Source organism: Leptidea sinapis, chromosome 9, assembly GCF_905404315.1.
Source record: "Leptidea sinapis chromosome 9, ilLepSina1.1, whole genome shotgun sequence".
Taxonomy (NCBI): Eukaryota; Metazoa; Arthropoda; class Insecta; order Lepidoptera; family Pieridae; genus Leptidea; species Leptidea sinapis.
In genome coordinates this window covers 11179299-11199466 of record NC_066273.1, presented here as the reverse complement: position 1 = coordinate 11199466, position 20168 = coordinate 11179299, and the positions used below count along the sequence as shown (strand labels likewise).

Here is a 20168-nt window from a genome sequence, read left to right as displayed (position 1 = left end):
CCTAATGGTCGTAATACAACAAATCGCCAAAACACTTCAAAATAAATATTGACTTAAAACAAAGTAATACTCGTCATTTAAAAATCATATTCAGACACAGCAAGTTTGCGGCCCGCCAATTTCAACAAATTAGTGTTGCTCCATACATTTATATTTTGAGATACACCATATTCGCTGTTTGTATATTAAAAACGGAGTGGTGTATCCGATAATTAAAACAATTACAATAATCTTAGAATGAGTCCATTAATTGCATACAGAATATTTTGTTATTTTATTTTTGAAATAGTTTTTGGGTCTGGTGTAAAGTTGCATTTTTAGAGTTACGACATGATCGCTTTCCGGCGTCGATATGTAAGCATGAACCTGACGCACCTGTTCAGTTATTGCTAAATAAAACAAGGAAATTTGAGAATGCAATTTATTAATATCAAAACATTATTTCAAGATAGGGTAATTGTTTACATAAGAAAACATATAAAAGTTTAGCATTCTTGGCAAATTTCGCCTTTTCTGCCTATTCTGATTGTAAATTGGCGGCGAAGCAAACGACATGGGCGACGACCACGACCTATGCCTTGTCCGAGCGATACAGCGGTGCTTGATGATGCTGCTGATGATGAACTTGCCGCCGAAGAAGCAGACGATGAACCTGATCCGTTGTCATTAACAATAACTGTGGGGACTTGTTTGCCGTATGGTGAGTACCCACCTAAAAGACCTAGTTCTTCAGCGGCCAACTCGGCGACGAGTGCGTTTGCATTATATGCTTGTCCTAATATACCACTATTTTGCGCAGAAGCAGAAGATGCACTGGCTGAACCGGCACTAGAACTTGAGCCTGAATTAGAATCATCTTCGTTGATGATGGTGACACCTTGACCTTGCGATCCTAGAAGTCCATTCAAACCAAAAAGTCTATTGAGCCCACCATTTCCGCTTGATGAGGCGGACGATGAAGCGGCAGCAGACGATGATCCAGATCCTGAACCTCCTTGACCTTGTGATCCGAGAAGTCCATTCAAGCCACCATTTCTGCCTGACGAGGCAGACGAAGCTGCAGCAGCAGCAGACGATGATCCTGAACCTCCTTCGTTAACGATAGTGACACCTTGACCTTGTGATCCGAGAATTCCATTCAAGCCATTCAGTCCGCTGAGTCCTACTGCGCCAAGCCCATACTTACTACCTAGCCCACCATTTCCGCTTGATGCAGCGGACGATGCAGCGGCAGCAGACGATGATCCAGATCCTGAACCTCTTTCATTTACAATAGTGACTCCTTGACCTTGTGCTCCGGGAAGTCCATTCAGGCCATATAGTCCGTTGATTCCTCCTGCGCCAAGCCCAAAGGCACTACCTAGACCACCATTTCCACTTGATGCGGCAGACGATGCAGCGGCAGCAGACGATGATCCAGATCCTGTACCTCTTTCGTTTACGATAGTGACTCCTTGACCTTGCGATCCGAGAAGTCCATTCAAACCAAGAAGTCCATTGAGCCCACCATTTCCGCTTGATGCAGCTGACGATGCAGCGGCAGCAGACGATGATCCAGATCCTGAACCTCGTTCGTTTACGATAGTGACTCCTTGACCTCGTGCTCCGGGAAGTCCATTCAGGCCATATAGTCCGTTGATTCCTCCAACGCCAAGCCCAAAGGCACTACCTAGCCCACCATTTCCGTTTGATGCGGCCGAAGAAGAAGCTGCAGCAGACGATGATCCTGAACCTGAACTTCCTTCATTATTGTTGTTGACACCTTGTCCTACATTGCCATTTAATCCATATCCTCCAGAACCACGACCAGCGGCAGCGGCAGCGGCGGCTGATGCTGCAGCTCCTTGACCTTGTGATCCGAGAAGTCCATTCAGGCCATAAAGTCCGTTAATTCCTCCTACACCAAGGCCAGAAACACCACCTTGACCGCCATTTCCACTTGACGCTGCGGACGAAGCTGCAGCGGCAGCAGACGATGATCCTGATCCGTTATCATTAACAATTACTCTGGGGGATTGGTTGCCGTATGGTGAGTACCCGCCTAATAGACCTACTTCTTCAGCGGCCAACTCGGCGGCGAGTGCGTTTGCATTATATCCTTGACCTAATATACCACTATTTGGTCCAGAAGCAGAAGATGCACTAGCTGAACTGGCACTAGAACTTGAACCCGAATTAGAACCATCTTCGTTGATGATGGTGACGCCTTGACCTTGCGATCCGAGAATTCCATTCAGTAGGTTGAGCCCTCCTACGCCAAGCCCATAGGCACTGCCTAGCCCACCATTGCCGCTTGATGCAGCGGACGATGCAGCGGCAGCAGATGATGATCCTGAATCTTCTTCGTTTACGATAGTGACTCCTTGGCCTTGTGATCCGAGAAGTCCATTCAAGCCACCATTTCCGCCTGACGAGGCAGACGAAGCTGCAGCAGCAGCAGACGATGATCCTGAACCTCGTTCGTTAACGATAGTGACACCTTGACCTTGTGATCCGAGAATTCCATTCAAGCCATTCAGTCCGTTGAGTCCTCCTGCGCCAAGCCCATAGTTACTACCTAGCCCACCATTTCCGCTTGATGCAGCGGACGATGCAGCGGCAGCAGACGATGATCCAGATCCTGAACCTCTTTCATTTACAATAGTGACTCCTTGACCTTGTGATCCGAGAAGTCCATTCAGGCCATATAGTCCGTTGATTCCTCCTGCGCCAAGCCCAAAGGCACTACCTAGACCACCATTTCCACTTGATGCGGCAGACGATGCAGCGGCAGCAGACGATGATCCAGATCCTGTACCTCTTTCGTTTACGATAGTGACTCCTTGACCTTGCGATCCGAGAAGTCCATTCAAACCAAGAAGTCCTTTGAGCCCACCATTTCCGCTTGATGCAGCTGACGATGCAGCGGCAGCAGACGATGATCCAGATCCTGAACCTCGTTCGTTTACGATAGTGACTCCTTGACCTCGTGCTCCGGGAAGTCCATTCAGGCCATATAGTCCGTTGATTCCTCCAACGCCAAGCCCAAAGGCACTACCTAGCCCACCATTTCCGCTTGATGCGGCCGAAGAAGAAGCTGCAGCAGACGATGATCCTGAACCTGAACTTCCTTCATTATTGTTGATGACACCTTGTCCTACATTGCCATTTAATCCATATCCTCCAGAACCACGACCAGCGGCAGCGGCAGCGGCGGCTGATGCTGCAGCTCCTTGACCTTGTGATCCGAGAAGTCCATTCAGGCCATAAAGTCCGTTAATTCCGTTAATTCCTCCTACACCAAGGCCAGAAACACCACCTTGACCGCCATTTCCACTTGACGCTGCGGACGAAGCTGCAGCGGCAGCAGACGATGATCCTGATCCGTTATCATTAACAATTACTCTGGGGGATTGGTTGCCGTATGGTGAGTACCCGCCTAAAAGACCTACTTCTTCAGCGGCCAACTCGGCGGCGAGTGCGTTTGCATTATATCCTTGACCTAATATACCACTATTTTGTCCAGAAGCAGAAGATGCACTAGCTGAACTGGCACTAGAACTTGAACCCGAATTAGAACCATCTTCGTTGATGATGGTGACGCCTTGACCTTGCGATCCGAGAATTCCATTCAGTAGGTTGAGCCCTCCTACGCCAAGCCCATAGGCACTGCCTAGCCCACCATTGCCGCTTGATGCAGCGGACGATGCAGCGGCAGCAGATGATGATCCTGAATCTTCTTCGTTTACGATAGTGACTCCTTGGCCTTGTGATCCGAGAAGTCCATTCAAGCCACCATTTCCGCCTGACGAGGACGACGAAGCTGCAGCAGCAGCAGACGATGATCCTGAACCTCGTTCGTTAACGATAGTGACACCTTGACCTTGTGATCCGAGAATTCCATTCAAGCCATTCAGTCCGTTGAGTCCTCCTGCGCCAAGCCCATAGTTACTACCTAGCCCACCATTTCCGCTTGATGCAGCTGACGATGCAGCGGCAGCAGACGATGATCCAGATCCTGAACCTCGTTCGTTTACGATAGTGACTCCTTGACCTCGTGCTCCGGGAAGTCCATTCAGGCCATATAGTCCGTTGATTCCTCCAACGCCAAGCCCAAAGGCATTACCTAGCCCACCATTTCCGCTTGATGCGGCCGAAGAAGAAGCTGCAGCAGACGATGATCCTGAACCTGAACTTCCTTTATTATTGTTGATGACACCTTGTCCTACATTGCCATTTAATCCATATCCTCCAGAACCGCGACCAGCGGCAGCGGCGGCTGATGCTGCAGCTCCTTGACCTTGTGATCCGAGAAGTCCATTCAGGCCATAAAGTCCGTTAATTCCTCCTGCACCAAGGCCAGAAACACCACCTTGACCGCCATTTCCACTTGACGCTGCGGACGAAGCTGCAGCGGCAGCAGACGATGATCCTGATCCGTTATCATTAACAATTACTCTGGGGGATTGGTTGCCGTATGGTGAGTACCCGCCTAATAGACCTACTTCTTCAGCGGCCAACTCGGCGGCGAGTGCGTTTGCATTATATCCTTGACCTAATATACCACTATTTTGTCCAGAAGCAGAAGATGCACTAGCTGAACTGGCACTAGAACTTGAACCCGAATTAGAACCATCTTCGTTGATGATGGTGACGCCTTGACCTTGCGATCCGAGAATTCCATTCAGTAGGTTGAGCCCTCCTACGCCAAGCCCATAGGCACTGCCTAGCCCACCATTGCCGCTTGATGCAGCGGACGATGCAGCGGCAGCAGATGATGATCCTGAATCTTCTTCGTTCACGATAGTGACTCCTTGGCCTTGTGATCCGAGAATTCCATTCAAGCCATTCAGTCCGTTGAGTCCTCCTGCGCCAAGCCCATAGTTACTACCTAGCCCACCATTTCCGCTTGATGCAGCTGACGATGCAGCGGCAGCAGACGATGATCCAGATCCTGAACCTCGTTCGTTTACGATAGTGACTCCTTGACCTCGTGCTCCGGGAAGTCCATTCAGGCCATATAGTCCGTTGATTCCTCCAACGCCAAGCCCAAAGGCACTACCTAGCCCACCATTTCCGCTTGATGCGGCCGAAGAAGAAGCTGCAGCAGACGATGATCCTGAACCTGAACTCCCTTCATTATTGTTGATGACACCTTGTCCTACATTGCCATTTAATCCATATCCTCCAGAACCACGACCAGCGGCAGCGGCAGCGGCGGCTGATGCTGCAGCTCCTTGACCTTGTGATCCGAGAAGTCCATTCAGGCCATAAAGTCCGTTTATTCCTCCTGCACCAAGGCCAGAAACACCACCTTGACCGCCATTTCCAATTGACGCTGCGGACGAAGCTGCAGCGGCAGCAGACGATGATCCTGATCCGTTATCATTAACAATTACTCTGGGGGATTGGTTGCCGTATGGTAAGTACCTGCCTAAAAGACCTACTTCTTCAGCGGCCAACTCGGCGGCGAGTGCGTTTGCATTATATCCTTGACCTAATATACCACTATTTTGTCCAGAAGCAGAAGATGCACTAGCTGAACTGGCACTAGAACTTGAACCCGAATTAGAACCATCTTCGTTGATGATGGTGACGCCTTGACCTTGCGATCCGAGAATTCCATTCAGTAGGTTGAGCCCTCCTACGCCAAGCCCATAGGCACTGCCTAGCCCACCATTGCCGCTTGATGCAGCGGACGATGCAGCGGCAGCAGATGATGATCCTGAATCTTCTTCGTTTACGATAGTGACTCCTTGGCCTTGTGATCCGAGAAGTCCATTCAAGCCACCATTTCCGCCTGACGAGGCAGACGAAGCTGCAGCAGCAGCAGACGATGATCCTGAACCTCGTTCGTTAACGATAGTGACACCTTGACCTTGTGATCCGAGAATTCCATTCAAGCCATTCAGTCCGTTGAGTCCTCCTGCGCCAAGCCCATAGTTACTAGCTAGCCCACCATTTCCGCTTGATGCAGCGGACGATGCAGCGGCAGCAGATGATGATCCTGAATCTTCTTCGTTAACGATAGTGACTCCTTGGCCTTGTGATCCGAGAAGTCCATTCAAGCCACCATTTCCGCCTGACGAGGCAGACGAAGCTGCAGCAGCAGCAGACGATGATCCTGAACCTCGTTCGTTAACGATAGTGACACCTTGACCTTGTGATCCGAGAATTCCATTCAAGCCATTCAGTCCGTTGAGTCCTCCTGCGCCAAGCCCATAGTTACTACCTAGCCCACCATTTCCGCTTGATGCAGCGGACGATGCAGCGGCAGCAGACGATGATCCAGATCCTGAACCTCTTTCATTTACAATAGTGACTCCTTGACCTTGTGATCCGAGAAGTCCATTCAGGCCATATAGTCCGTTGATTCCTCCTGCGCCAAGCCCAAAGGCACTACCTAGACCACCATTTCCACTTGATGCGGCAGACGATGCAGCGGCAGCAGACGATGATCCAGATCCTGTACCTCTTTCGTTTACGATAGTGACTCCTTGACCTTGCGATCCGAGAAGTCCATTCAAACCAAGAAGTCCATTGAGCCCACCATTTCCGCTTGATGCAGCGGACGATGCAGCGGCAGCAGATGATGATCCTGAATCTTCTTCGTTTACGATAGTGACTCCTTGGCCTTGTGATCCGAGAAGTCCATTCAAGCCCCCATTTCCGCCTGACGAGGCAGACGAAGCTGCAGCAGCAGCAGATGATGATCCTGAACCTCGTTCGTTAATGATAGTGACACCTTGACCTTGTGATCCGAGAATTCCATTCAAGCCATTCAGTCCGTTGAGTCCTCCTGCGCCAAGCCCATAGTTACTACCTAGCCCACCATTTCCGCTTGATGCAGCTGACGATGCAGCGGCAGCAGACGATGATCCAAATCCTGAACCTCTTTCATTTACAATAGTGACTCCTTGACCTTGTGATCCGAGAAGTCCATTCAGGCCATATAGTCCGTTGATGCCTCCTGCGCCAAGCCCAAAGGCACTACCTAGACCACCATTTCCACTTGATGCGGCAGACGATGCAGCGGCAGCAGACGATGATCCAGATCCTGTACCTCTTTCGTTTACGATAGTGACTCCTTGACCTTGCGATCCGAGAAGTCCATTCAAACCAAGAAGTCCATTGAGCCCACCATTTCCGCTTGATGCAGCGGACGATGCAGCGGCAGCAGATGATGATCCTGAATCTTCTTCGTTTACGATAGTGACTCCTTGGCCTTGTGATCCGAGAAGTCCATTCGAGCCACCATTTCCGCCTGACGAGGCAGACGAAGCTGCAGCAGCAGCAGACGATGATCCTGAACCTTGTTCGTTAACGATAGTGACACCTTGACCTTGTGATCCGAGAATTCCATTCAAGCCATTCAGTCCGTTGAGTCCTCCTGCGCCAAGCCCATAGTTACTACCTAGCCCACCATTTCCGCTTGATGCAGCTGACGATGCAGCGGCAGCAGACGATGATCCAGATCCTGAACCTCTTTCATTTACAATAGTGACTCCTTGACCTTGTGATCCGAGAAGTCCATTAAGGCCATATAGTCCGTTGATGCCTCCTGCGCCAAGCCCAAAGGCACTACCTAGACCACCTTTTCCACTTGATGCGGCAGACGATGCAGCGGCAGCAGACGATGATCCAGATCCTGTACCTCTTTCGTTTACGATAGTGACTCCTTGACCTTGCGATCCGAGAAGTCCATTCAAACCAAGAAGTCCATTGAGCCCACCATTTCCGCTTGATGCAGCTGACGATGCAGCGGCAGCAGACGATGATCCAGATCCTGAACCTCGTTCGTTTACGATAGTGACTCCTTGACCTCGTGCTCCGGGAAGTCCATTCAGGCCATATAGTCCGTTGATTCCTCCAACGCCAAGCCCAAAGGCACTACCTAGCCCACCATTTCCGCTTGATGCGGCCGAAGAAGAAGCTGCAGCAGACGATGATCCTGAACCTGAACTTCCTTCATTATTGTTGATGACACCTTGTCCTACATTGCCATTTAATCCATATCCTCCAGAACCACGACCAGCGGCAGCGGCAGCGGCGGCTGATGCTGCAGCTCCTTGACCTTGTGATCCGAGAAGTCCATTCAGGCCATAAAGTCCGTTAATTCCTCCTACACCAAGGCCAGAAACACCACCTTGACCGCCATTTCCACTTGACGCTGCGGACGAAGCTGCAGCGGCAGCAGACGATGATCCTGATCCGTTATCATTAACAATTACTCTGGGGGATTGGTTGCCGTATGGTGAGTACCCGCCTAAAAGACCTACTTCTTCAGCGGCCAACTCGGCGGCGAGTGCGTTTGCATTATATCCTTGACCTAATATACCACTATTTTGTCCAGAAGCAGAAGATGCACTAGCTGAACTGGCACTCGAACTTGAACCCGAATTAGAACCATCTTCGTTGATGATGGTGACGCCTTGACCTTGCGATCCGAGAATTCCATTCAGTAGGTTGAGCCCTCCTACGCCAAGCCCATAGGCACTGCCTAGCCCACCATTGCCGCTTGATGCAGCGGACGATGCAGCGGCAGCAGATGATGATCCTGAATCTTCTTCGTTTACGATAGTGACTCCTTGGCCTTGTGATCCGAGAAGTCCATTCAAGCCACCATTTCCGCCTGACGAGGCAGACGAAGCTGCAGCAGCAGCAGACGATGATCCTGAACCTCGTTCGTTAACGATAGTGACACCTTGACCTTGTGATCCGAGAATTCCATTCAAGCCATTCAGTCCGTTGAGTCCTCCTGCGCCAAGCCCATAGTTACTACCTAGCCCACCATTTCCGCTTGATGCAGCTGACGATGCAGCGGCAGCAGACGATGATCCAGAACCTGAACCTCGTTCGTTTACGATAGTGACTCCTTGACCTCGTGCTCCGGGAAGTCCATTCAGGCCATATAGTCCGTTGATACCTCCAACGCCAAGCCCAAAGGCACTACCTAGCCCACCATTTCCGCTTGATGCGGCCGAAGAAGAAGCTGCAGCAGACGATGATCCTGAACCTGAACTTCCTTCATTATTGTTGATGACACCTTGTCCTACATTGCCATTTAATCCATATCCTCCAGAACCACGACCAGCGGCAGCGGCAGCGGCGGCTGATGCTGCAGCTCCTTGACCTTGTGATCCGAGAAGTCCATTCAGGCCATAAAGTCCGTTAATTCCTCCTACACCAAGGCCAGAAACACCACCTTGACCGCCATTTCCACTTGACGCTGCGGACGAAGCTGCAGCGGCAGCAGACGATGATCCTGATCCGTTATCATTAACAATTACTCTGGGGGATTGGTTGCCGTATGGTGAGTACCCGCCTAAAAGACCTACTTCTTCAGCGGCCAACTCGGCGGCGAGTGCGTTTGCATTATATCCTTGACCTAATATACCACTATTTTGTCCAGAAGCAGAAGATGCACTAGCTGAACTGGCACTCGAACTTGAACCCGAATTAGAACCATCTTCGTTGATGATGGTGACGCCTTGACCTTGCGATCCGAGAATTCCATTCAGTAGGTTGAGCCCTCCTACGCCAAGCCCATAGGCACTGCCTAGCCCACCATTGCCGCTTGATGCAGCGGACGATGCAGCGGCAGCAGATGATGATCCTGAATCTTCTTCGTTTACGATAGTGACTCCTTGGCCTTGTGATCCGAGAAGTCCATTCAAGCCACCATTTCCGCCTGACGAGGCAGACGAAGCTGCAGCAGCAGCAGACGATGATCCTGAACCTCGTTCGTTAACGATAGTGACACCTTGACCTTGTGATCCGAGAATTCCATTCAAGCCATTCAGTCCGTTGAGTCCTCCTGCGCCAAGCCCATAGTTACTACCTAGCCCACCATTTCCGCTTGATGCAGCTGACGATGCAGCGGCAGCAGACGATGATCCAGAACCTGAACCTCGTTCGTTTACGATAGTGACTCCTTGACCTCGTGCTCCGGGAAGTCCATTCAGGCCATATAGTCCGTTGATACCTCCAACGCCAAGCCCAAAGGCACTACCTAGCCCACCATTTCCGCTTGATGCGGCCGAAGAAGAAGCTGCAGCAGACGATGATCCTGAACCTGAACTTCCTTCATTATTGTTGATGACACCTTGTCCTACATTGCCATTTAATCCATATCCTCCAGAACCACGACCAGCGGCAGCGGCGGCTGATGCTGCAGCTCCTTGACCTTGTGATCCGAGAAGTCCATTCAGGCCATAAAGTCCGTTAATTCCTCCTACACCAAGGCCAGAAACACCACCTTGACCGCCATTTCCACTTGACGCTGCGGACGAAGCTGCAGCGGCAGCAGACGTTGATCCTGATCCGTTATCATTAACAATTACTCTGGGGGATTGGTTGCCGTATGGTGAGTACCCGCCTAATAGACCTACTTCTTCAGCGGCCAACTCGGCGGCGAGTGCGTTTGCATTATATCTTTGACCTAATATACCACTATTTTGTCCAGAAGCAGTAGATGCACTAGCTGAACTGGCACTAGAACTTGAACCCGAATTAGAACCATCTTCGTTGATGATGGTGACGCCTTGACCTTGCGATCCGAGAATTCCATTCAGTAGGTTGAGCCCTCCTACGCCAAGCCCATAGGCACTGCCTAGCCCACCATTGCCGCTTGATGCAGCGGACGATGCAGCGGCAGCAGATGATGATCCTGAATCTTCTTCGTTTACGATAGTGACTCCTTGGCCTTGTGATCCGAGAAGTCCATTCAAGCCACCATTTCCGCCTGACGAGGCAGACGAAGCTGCAGCAGCAGCAGACGATGATCCTGAACCTCGTTCGTTAACGATAGTGACACCTTGACCTTGTGATCCGAGAATTCCATTCAAGCCATTCAGTCCGTTGAGTCCTCCTGCGCCAAGCCCATAGTTACTACCTAGCCCACCATTTCCGCTTGATGCAGCTGACGATGCAGCGGCAGCAGACGATGATCCAGAACCTGAACCTCGTTCGTTTACGATAGTGACTCCTTGACCTCGTGCTCCGTGAAGTCCATTCAGGCCATATAGTCCGTTGATACCTCCAACGCCAAGCCCAAAGGCACTACCTAGCCCACCATTTCCGCTTGATGCGGCCGAAGAAGAAGCTGCAGCAGACGATGATCCTGAACCTGAACTTCCTTCATTATTGTTGATGACACCTTGTCCTACATTGCCATTTAATCCATATCCTCCAGAACCACGACCAGCGGCAGCGGCAGCGGCGGCTGATGCTGCAGCTCCTTGACCTTGTGATCCGAGAAGTCCATTCAGGCCATAAAGTCCGTTAATTCCTCCTACACCAAGGCCAGAAACACCACCTTGACCGCCATTTCCACTTGACGCTGCGGACGAAGCTGCAGCGGCAGCAGACGATGATCCTGATCCGTTATCATTAACAATTACTCTGGGGGATTGGTTGCCGTATGGTGAGTACCCGCCTAAAAGACCTACTTCTTCAGCGGCCAACTCGGCGGCGAGTGCGTTTGCATTATATCCTTGACCTAATATACCACTATTTTGTCCAGAAGCAGAAGATGCACTAGCTGAACTGGCACTCGAACTTGAACCCGAATTAGAACCATCTTCGTTGATGATGGTGACGCCTTGACCTTGCGATCCGAGAATTCCATTCAGTAGGTTGAGCCCTCCTACGCCAAGCCCATAGGCACTGCCTAGCCCACCATTGCCGCTTGATGCAGCGGACGATGCAGCGGCAGCAGATGATGATCCTGAATCTTCTTCGTTTACGATAGTGACTCCTTGGCCTTGTGATCCGAGAAGTCCATTCAAGCCACCATTTCCGCCTGACGAGGCAGACGAAGCTGCAGCAGCAGCAGACGATGATCCTGAACCTCGTTCGTTAACGATAGTGACACCTTGACCTTGTGATCCGAGAATTCCATTCAAGCCATTCAGTCCGTTGAGTCCTCCTGCGCCAAGCCCATAGTTACTACCTAGCCCACCATTTCCGCTTGATGCAGCTGACGATGCAGCGGCAGCAGACGATGATCCAGAACCTGAACCTCGTTCGTTTACGATAGTGACTCCTTGACCTCGTGCTCCGGGAAGTCCATTCAGGCCATATAGTCCGTTGATACCTCCAACGCCAAGCCCAAAGGCACTACCTAGCCCACCATTTCCGCTTGATGCGGCCGAAGAAGAAGCTGCAGCAGACGATGATCCTGAACCTGAACTTCCTTCATTATTGTTGATGACACCTTGTCCTACATTGCCATTTAATCCATATCCTCCAGAACCAAGACCAGCGGCAGCGGCAGCGGCGGCTGATGCTGCAGCTCCTTGACCTTGTGATCCGAGAAGTCCATTCAGGCCATAAAGTCCGTTAATTCCTCCTACACCAAGGCCAGAAACACCACCTTGACCGCCATTTCCACTTGACGCTGCGGACGAAGCTGCAGCGGCAGCAGACGATGATCCTGATCCGTTATCATTAACAATTACTCTGGGGGATTGGTTGCCGTATGGTGAGTACCCGCCTAATAGACCTACTTCTTCAGCGGCCAACTCGGCGGCGAGTGCGTTTGCATTATATCCTTGACCTAATATACCACTATTTTGTCCAGAAGCAGAAGATGCACTAGCTGAACTGGCACTAGAACTTGAACCCGAATTAGAACCATCTTCGTTGATGATGGTGACGCCTTGACCTTGCGATCCGAGAATTCCATTCAGTAGGTTGAGCCCTCCTACGCCAAGCCCATAGGCACTGCCTAGCCCACCATTGCCGCTTGATGCAGCGGACGATGCAGCGGCAGCAGATGATGATCCTGAATCTTCTTCGTTTACGATAGTGACTCCTTGGCCTTGTGATCCGAGAAGTCCATTCAAGCCACCATTTCCGCCTGACGAGGCAGACGAAGCTGCAGCAGCAGCAGACGATGATCCTGAACCTTGTTCGTTAACGATAGTGACTCCTTGACCTTGTGATCCGAGAAGTCCATTCAGGCCATATAGTCCGTTGATGCCTCCTGCGCCAAGCCCAAAGGCACTACCTAGACCACCATTTCCACTTGATGCGGCAGACGATGCAGCGGCAGCAGACGATGATCCAGATCCTGTACCTCTTTCGTTTACGATAGTGACTCCTTGACCTTGCGATCCGAGAAGTCCATTCAAACCAAGAAGTCCATTGAGCCCACCATTTCCGCTTGATGCAGCTGACGATGCAGCGGCAGCAGACGATGATCCAGATCCTGAACCTCGTTCGTTTACGATAGTGACTCCTTGACCTCGTGCTCCGGGAAGTCCATTCAGGCCATATAGTCCGTTGATACCTCCAACGCCAAGCCCAAAGGCACTACCTAGCCCACCATTTCCGCTTGATGCGGCCGAAGAAGAAGCTGCAGCAGACGATGATCCTGAACCTGAACTTCCTTCATTATTGTTGATGACACCTTGTCCTACATTGCCATTTAATCCATATCCTCCAGAACCACGACCAGCGGCAGCGGCAGCGGCGGCTGATGCTGCAGCTCCTTGACCTTGTGATCCGAGAAGTCCATTCAGGCCATAAAGTCCGTTAATTTCTCCTACACCAAGGCCAGAAACACCACCTTGACCGCCATTTCCACTTGACGCTGCGGACGAAGCTGCAGCGGCAGCAGACGATGATCCTGATCCGTTATCATTAACAATTACTCTGGGGGATTGGTTGCCGTATGGTGAGTACCCGCCTAAAAGACCTACTTCTTCAGCGGCCAACTCGGCGGCGAGTGCGTTTGCATTATATCCTTGACCTAATATACCACTATTTTGTCCAGAAGCAGAAGATGCACTAGCTGAACTGGCACTCGAACTTGAACCCGAATTAGAACCATCTTCGTTGATGATGGTGACGCCTTGACCTTGCGATCCGAGAATTCCATTCAGTAGGTTGAGCCCTCCTACGCCAAGCCCATAGGCACTGCCTAGCCCACCATTGCCGCTTGATGCAGCGGACGATGCAGCGGCAGCAGATGATGATCCTGAATCTTCTTCGTTTACGATAGTGACTCCTTGGCCTTGTGATCCGAGAAGTCCATTCAAGCCACCATTTCCGCCTGACGAGGCAGACGAAGCTGCAGCAGCAGCAGACGATGATCCTGAACCTCGTTCGTTAACGATAGTGACACCTTGACCTTGTGATCCGAGAATTCCATTCAAGCCATTCAGTCCGTTGAGTCCTCCTGCGCCAAGCCCATAGTTACTACCTAGCCCACCATTTCCGCTTGATGCAGCTGACGATGCAGCGGCAGCAGACGATGATCCAGAACCTGAACCTCGTTCGTTTACGATAGTGACTCCTTGACCTCGTGCTCCGGGAAGTCCATTCAGGCCATATAGTCCGTTGATACCTCCAACGCCAAGCCCAAAGGCACTACCTAGACCACCATTTCCACTTGATGCGGCAGACGATGCAGCGGCAGCAGACGATGATCCAGATCCTGTACCTCTTTCGTTTACGATAGTGACTCCTTGACCTTGCGATCCGAGAAGTCCATTCAAACCAAGAAGTCCATTGAGCCCACCATTTCCGCTTGATGCAGCTGACGATGCAGCGGCAGCAGACGATGATCCAGATCCTGAACCTCGTTCGTTTACGATAGTGACTCCTTGACCTCGTGCTCCGGGAAGTCCATTCAGGCCATATAGTCCGTTGATTCCTCCAACGCCAAGCCCAAAGGCACTACCTAGCCCACCATTTCCGCTTGATGCGGCCGAAGAAGAAGCTGCAGCAGACGATGATCCTGAACCTGAACTTCCTTCATTATTGTTGATGACACCTTGTCCTACATTGCCATTTAATCCATATCCTCCAGAACCACGACCAGCGGCAGCGGCAGCGGCGGCTGATGCTGCAGCTCCTTGACCTTGTGATCCGAGAAGTCCATTCAGGCCATAAAGTCCGTTAATTCCTCCTACACCAAGGCCAGAAACACCACCTTGACCGCCATTTCCACTTGACGCTGCGGACGAAGCTGCAGCGGCAGCAGACGATGATCCTGATCCGTTATCATTAACAATTACTCTGGGGGATTGGTTGCCGTATGGTGAGTACCCGCCTAAAAGACCTACTTCTTCAGCGGCCAACTCGGCGGCGAGTGCGTTTGCATTATATCCTTGACCTAATATACCACTATTTTGTCCAGAAGCAGAAGATGCACTAGCTGAACTGGCACTCGAACTTGAACCCGAATTAGAACCATCTTCGTTGATGATGGTGACGCCTTGACCTTGCGATCTGAGAATTCCATTCAGTAGGTTGAGCCCTCCTACGCCAAGCCCATAGGCACTGCCTAGCCCACCATTGCCGCTTGATGCAGCGGACGATGCAGCGGCAGCAGATGATGATCCTGAATCTTCTTCGTTTACGATAGTGACTCCTTGGCCTTGTGATCCGAGAAGTCCATTCAAGCCACCATTTCCGCCTGACGAGGCAGACGAAGCTGCAGCAGCAGCAGACGATGATCCTGAACCTTGTTCGTTAACGATAGTGACACCTTGACCTTGTGATCCGAGAATTCCATTCAAGCCATTCAGTCCGTTGAGTCCTCCTGCGCCAAGCCCATAGTTACTACCTAGCCCACCATTTCCGCTTGATGCAGCTGACGATGCAGCGGCAGCAGACGATGATCCAGAACCTGAACCTCGTTCGTTTACGATAGTGACTCCTTGACCTCGTGCTCCGGGAAGTCCATTCAGGCCATATAGTCCGTTGATACCTCCAACGCCAAGCCCAAAGGCACTACCTAGCCCACCATTTCCGCTTGATGCGGCCGAAGAAGAAGCTGCAGCAGACGATGATCCTGAACCTGAACTTCCTTCATTATTGTTGATGACACCTTGTCCTACATTGCCATTTAATCCATATCCTCCAGAACCACGACCAGCGGCAGCGGCAGCGGCGGCTGATGCTGCAGCTCCTTGACCTTGTGATCCGAGAAGTCCATTCAGGCCATAAAGTCCGTTAATTCCTCCTGCACCAAGGCCAGAAACACCACCTTGACCGCCATTTCCACTTGACGCTGCGGACGAAGCTGCAGCGGCAGCAGACGATGATCCTGATCCGTTATCATTAACAATTACTCTGGGGGATTGGTTGCCGTATGGTGAGTACCCGCCTAATAGACCTACTTCTTCAGCGGCCAACTCGGCGGCGAGTGCGTTTGCATTATATCCTTGACCTAATATACCACTATTTTGTCCAGAAGCAGAAGATGCACTAGCTGAACTGGCACTCGAACTTGAACCCGAATTAGAACCATCTTCGTTGATGATGGTGACGCCTTGACCTTGCGATCCGAGAATTCCATTCAGTAGGTTGAGCCCTCCTACGCCAAGCCCATAGGCACTGCCTAGCCCACCATTGCCGCTTGATGCAGCGGACGATGCAGCGGCAGCAGATGATGATCCTGAATCTTCTTCGTTTACGATAGTGACTCCTTGGCCTTGTGATCCGAGAAGTCCATTCAAGCCACCATTTCCGCCTGACGAGGCAGACGAAGCTGCAGCAGCAGCAGACGATGATCCTGAACCTCGTTCGTTAACGATAGTGACACCTTGACCTTGTGATCCGAGAATTCCATTCAAGCCATTCAGTCCGTTGAGTCCTCCTGCGCCAAGCCCATAGGCACTACCAAGCCCACCATTTCCGCTTGATGCGGCAGACGATGCAGCGGCAGCAGACGATGATCCAGATCCTGAACCTCTTTCGTTTACGATAGTGACTCCTTGACTTTGTGATCCGAGAAGTCCATTCAGGCCATATAGTCCGTTGATTCCTCCTGCGCCTAGCCCAGAGACACCACCTTGACCGCCATTTCCACTTGACGCTGCGGACGAAGCTGCAGCGGCAGCCGACGATGATCCTGATCCGTTGTCATTAACAATTACTCTGGGGACTTGGTTGCCATATGGTGAGAATCCAACTGTTTGACCTAGTATTTGAGAACTGCCTTCGCTTAAGCTCACACTTTCTGCTGAGCTTCCTGTGTGACCCTTTTTCTTTATAAGCACATCTTTCTCCCATATCGATTCATGTCCTTTTGCATCAGTTCTTATAACCAATGTTTTAACCTTCACATCATCGCCTGTAACATCTTCGTCGAAATCACCGTAAGCTTCGTATTCTTTCGTTGTTGTTGATTTTTCGTATAAATCTCCTTTTTGATCAACGTCAATTTCATCAGTTTCGTTAACTTTCTTCCTTTCAAGCCTTCCTTGCCTCATTGCATTTTGCAATGCATCGTCGATAGCATCTGCAGTAACATACTGAAACAATAATCACATTTACAATCAAATACAACACTGCCTGAAGACGAAGGTTTTCAACCAGAGTGTATTGCCAGTGATGGCTTATGGTATGCAAACGTGGTCGCTAACTATGGCCCTGATGAGAAAGCTCATGGTCGCTCAGAGGGCACTGGAAAGTGCTATGCTCGGAGTTTCACTGCGAATCAGAAATGAGGAGATCCGTAGGAGACCTAAAGTCACCGACATAGCCCAAATGATTGCGAAATTAAAGTGGCAGTGGGCAGGGCACACAGTTTGGCGGACTGATGGCCGGTGGGGCATAAAAGTCCTGTTATGGCGACCACTGGAACACACAGTGTTGGTAGGCCACCCATAAGATGAACCGGCGATCTGGTCAAGATCGCCGAAGCACGATGGATGTCGCGTAAATCTTTATCCAGCAGTGGGCGTCTTTCGGCTGAATGATGAATCACATTTATTTCATAATGTGTATTTCTAATGAACAAGGGACGTTTAGTGCCTCTGGTACACTATAGAAGTAATGGTTGGCTGTTACTTTAGCATTGCTTATTAACTATTATTGAGAGTTTACGTGTATAAGCCAAAGATTAAATATACCCATGAGTAGGTATTCCTTGGCTAGAAATATTTATTTGGAAATTTTTGGTTTGGTGAAAGTGTTTTTTTTTTGTGGATGAGGAGATGAGGCTGGAGACTGTTTCTTCATTTTTCCAATCTTACGAGGTGATAAATGCATCGCTTGTCAAATATGTTGTTGCTCATTATGACGAAACCCATACACTTTACCCATGATGGTAGATATAGTGATTGACATTGCTAAAAATTTTTATTTGCCTATACATATATACCAAGTTATAGGTGAGAACCAATAGGTTGCTCGATTTATTTATACCTAGTGACGCCCTTCACCTACGCTACTTTGTCCGCGTAGGTAAAGGGTTTTTGAAAATAATAAACAAGTTTTGAAGATTATATCAAGTCCGATTCCAGTTCCGGTTCCGGTTTTCACTCCCATTCCCAACATATTATATGAATGTTATTTCGAAGAAGATTGCTATAGCAAACTAAACTTTCTATTGGTATAGTTATAGCTCATCGACGTGAATTTTAATTTTTACACAAATCCCGCGGGAGCATTGGATAAAATGTAGCCTATGTCCTTTCCCAAATTAATGTTTAAAATGTAAATAAAAAAAAATTCAATTCATTCGTCATGGTCCTTATGATTTAGATTTTTTCCCATTAAAAATGAAGAAACATTTCAAGTAGTAGTATTAACATAATCTAATATATAATATTCTCATGTCGCGGTGTTTGTAATTAAAAACCTTCGAAACGGCTTGACCGATTCTCATGAAATTTTGAGTGCGTATTGGGTAGGTCTGAGAATCGGACAACATCTATTTTTCATCCCCCTAAAAGTTAAGGGTGGTCCACGCCAATTTTTATTTTTAGTTTTTTGACATTTTTTTTTTAAATTTGTTTGATTATGAGTCAACATTAAAAAATACATCAAATTCAAATTTTCACCCATCTACGATCAACAGTTACTTTTGTATAGCGATTTTAATATCGGCAATACAACGTTTGCTGGGTCAGCTAGTATAATATATTATACTTACTAGCTGATGAGCGGTACGCTGAATCAATTGCATAATATATACGAAATTGGTAAGTTCGTAAGTTCAATAATTATTTCGTTGTTCCTCTTTCAATAACATAAAGTCACTTCAGAACAGGTCAAACCGTGCGTCAAAAAAATTATCGCATAGAGAGATTCATGCAAAAATAAAATTGGAAATATATATGATTAAGGGCCATTGTAACGTCAGGTAACATAGGGTCATAAAAGGTATTTATTTATGTTCTCAAAATTGATTCCGTTAGAATCCATTAATAATATTTAGGGTCCATAGGATTCCCCTATTGACCCTAAGTAAAAATTAATGCTATTCTCTGAGTTTGAGTCAGTATCTAGGTAACTGCCCTACCCTAGCGAACTTGAGAGAAGTTCCATCAAACTGCACACATTTTGAAAAATTTGATTTAAATAGATTCAGTAGCTTGGGAGCGGGCAAACAACGTCTTTTATATAAAATATATAAAAGTAAAAATATATAATACACGATTTGAGGACCACATTCTTTTTGAAGTTGGTTAAAAACAGTAATAAAAATTAAATTATTAGTAAACTCACCTGCAGAGCACAGCAGAAGATCACAAAGGTTGTAACTCTCATTTTGTGAGAGATGGAACCGAACTGATGCTTTTCACACTGAAAACTTACCCTTTTATACTCATTTAATGTCACATAATATTTACACATACTCTACGCAAGTTATTATTCGATTCAGCAAATATTTGCCTATAATCAATTTCTTTTTAAATGTGCCTTGTGCTAAAACAATACATATTAATTAAGACTTCGTTATTTTTGCGCACATTTCAATTTGTTTAAAACATATGCCATTGATTGTATTGTTAACTTTAATAAGTATAAATCAGGATTTATTCAGTCGGTTTTCTAAGTCATTTTTTATATTTTTTCTAATTTAAATGACACTATGTCATAATAACTTAGTATCAAAATGATCAAAAAGGCCTCGCCCGACTGTTTCCAGTCTTTCCCTTTTTCCTTCGTGTCACAGGACTGTGCGTTAGTAGCGCTCTCTGGGTTTCCACGGAAGACCAGCGTTGTGGATTCTTTCGAAACCACAACTATGCTGAGCTGGGGGCCCATTGGCGTCATTAGATCATAATTAGAATAGTATAACTTTAAGAACAATTATCAAAATGTATAATGACGTCAATAAACATTTTTTCTTTCTCTTTCTTTCTTTTACTCCCTATAATAAGTTGCCTACAATTTTCCAAGAAAACAATTTGGGTATAATTTTCGAGGTTTTCGGGAGTGTC

At 48.7% G+C, this 20168-nt stretch overlaps 1 protein-coding gene across 50 annotated transcripts; it reads right to left on the bottom strand.

Annotated features, from left to right (window-relative positions):
- Positions 1-407: 407 nt before the first annotated feature.
- On the bottom strand, positions 408-19530 carry LOC126966121 (fibroin heavy chain-like). Of its 50 annotated transcripts, none has more exons than XM_050810003.1 (16): positions 19450-19530; positions 15656-17249; positions 14988-15211; positions 14117-14417; positions 12173-12919; positions 11588-12001; positions 10421-10801; positions 8861-9367; positions 7664-8416; positions 6902-7072; positions 6212-6310; positions 5858-5929; positions 4352-4642; positions 2828-3298; positions 2456-2656; positions 408-1087 (listed from the first exon to the last, which is right to left on the bottom strand). In XM_050810003.1, the coding sequence occupies exons 1-16, from the start codon at positions 19489-19491 to the stop codon at positions 486-488; spliced, it is 6870 nt and encodes a 2289-aa protein (XP_050665960.1). In that variant the 5' UTR covers positions 19492-19530; the 3' UTR covers positions 408-485. The 50 variants fall into 50 exon arrangements, with proteins under 50 accessions (XP_050665960.1, XP_050665972.1, XP_050665958.1 ...); XM_050810015.1 differs by lacking the exons at positions 5858-5929; positions 6212-6310; positions 6902-7072 and adding exons at positions 2657-2728; positions 4871-5221; positions 6311-6481 and having other exon boundaries at positions 2456-2485; positions 3038-3298; positions 4352-4705; XM_050810001.1 differs by lacking the exons at positions 5858-5929; positions 6212-6310; positions 6902-7072 and adding exons at positions 4871-4939; positions 5111-5221; positions 6311-6481 and having other exon boundaries at positions 4352-4705.
- Between the last annotated feature and the right edge of the window lie 638 nt (positions 19531-20168).

Coding starts and splice junctions, on each gene's coding strand:
- LOC126966121 (XM_050809997.1), bottom strand. CDS start 19,491: ATGAGAGTTACAACCTTTGTGATCTTCTGCTGTGCTCTGCAG. Junction 8,417..8,860: donor TGGACTTCCCGGAGCACGAG/GTCAAGGAGTCA, acceptor TCGGATCGCAAG/GTCAAGGCGTCACCATCATC. Junction 5,222..6,310: donor TGGACTTCTCGGATCACAAG/GTCAAGGAGTCA, acceptor TCGGATCACAAG/GTCAAGGAGCTGCAGCATCA.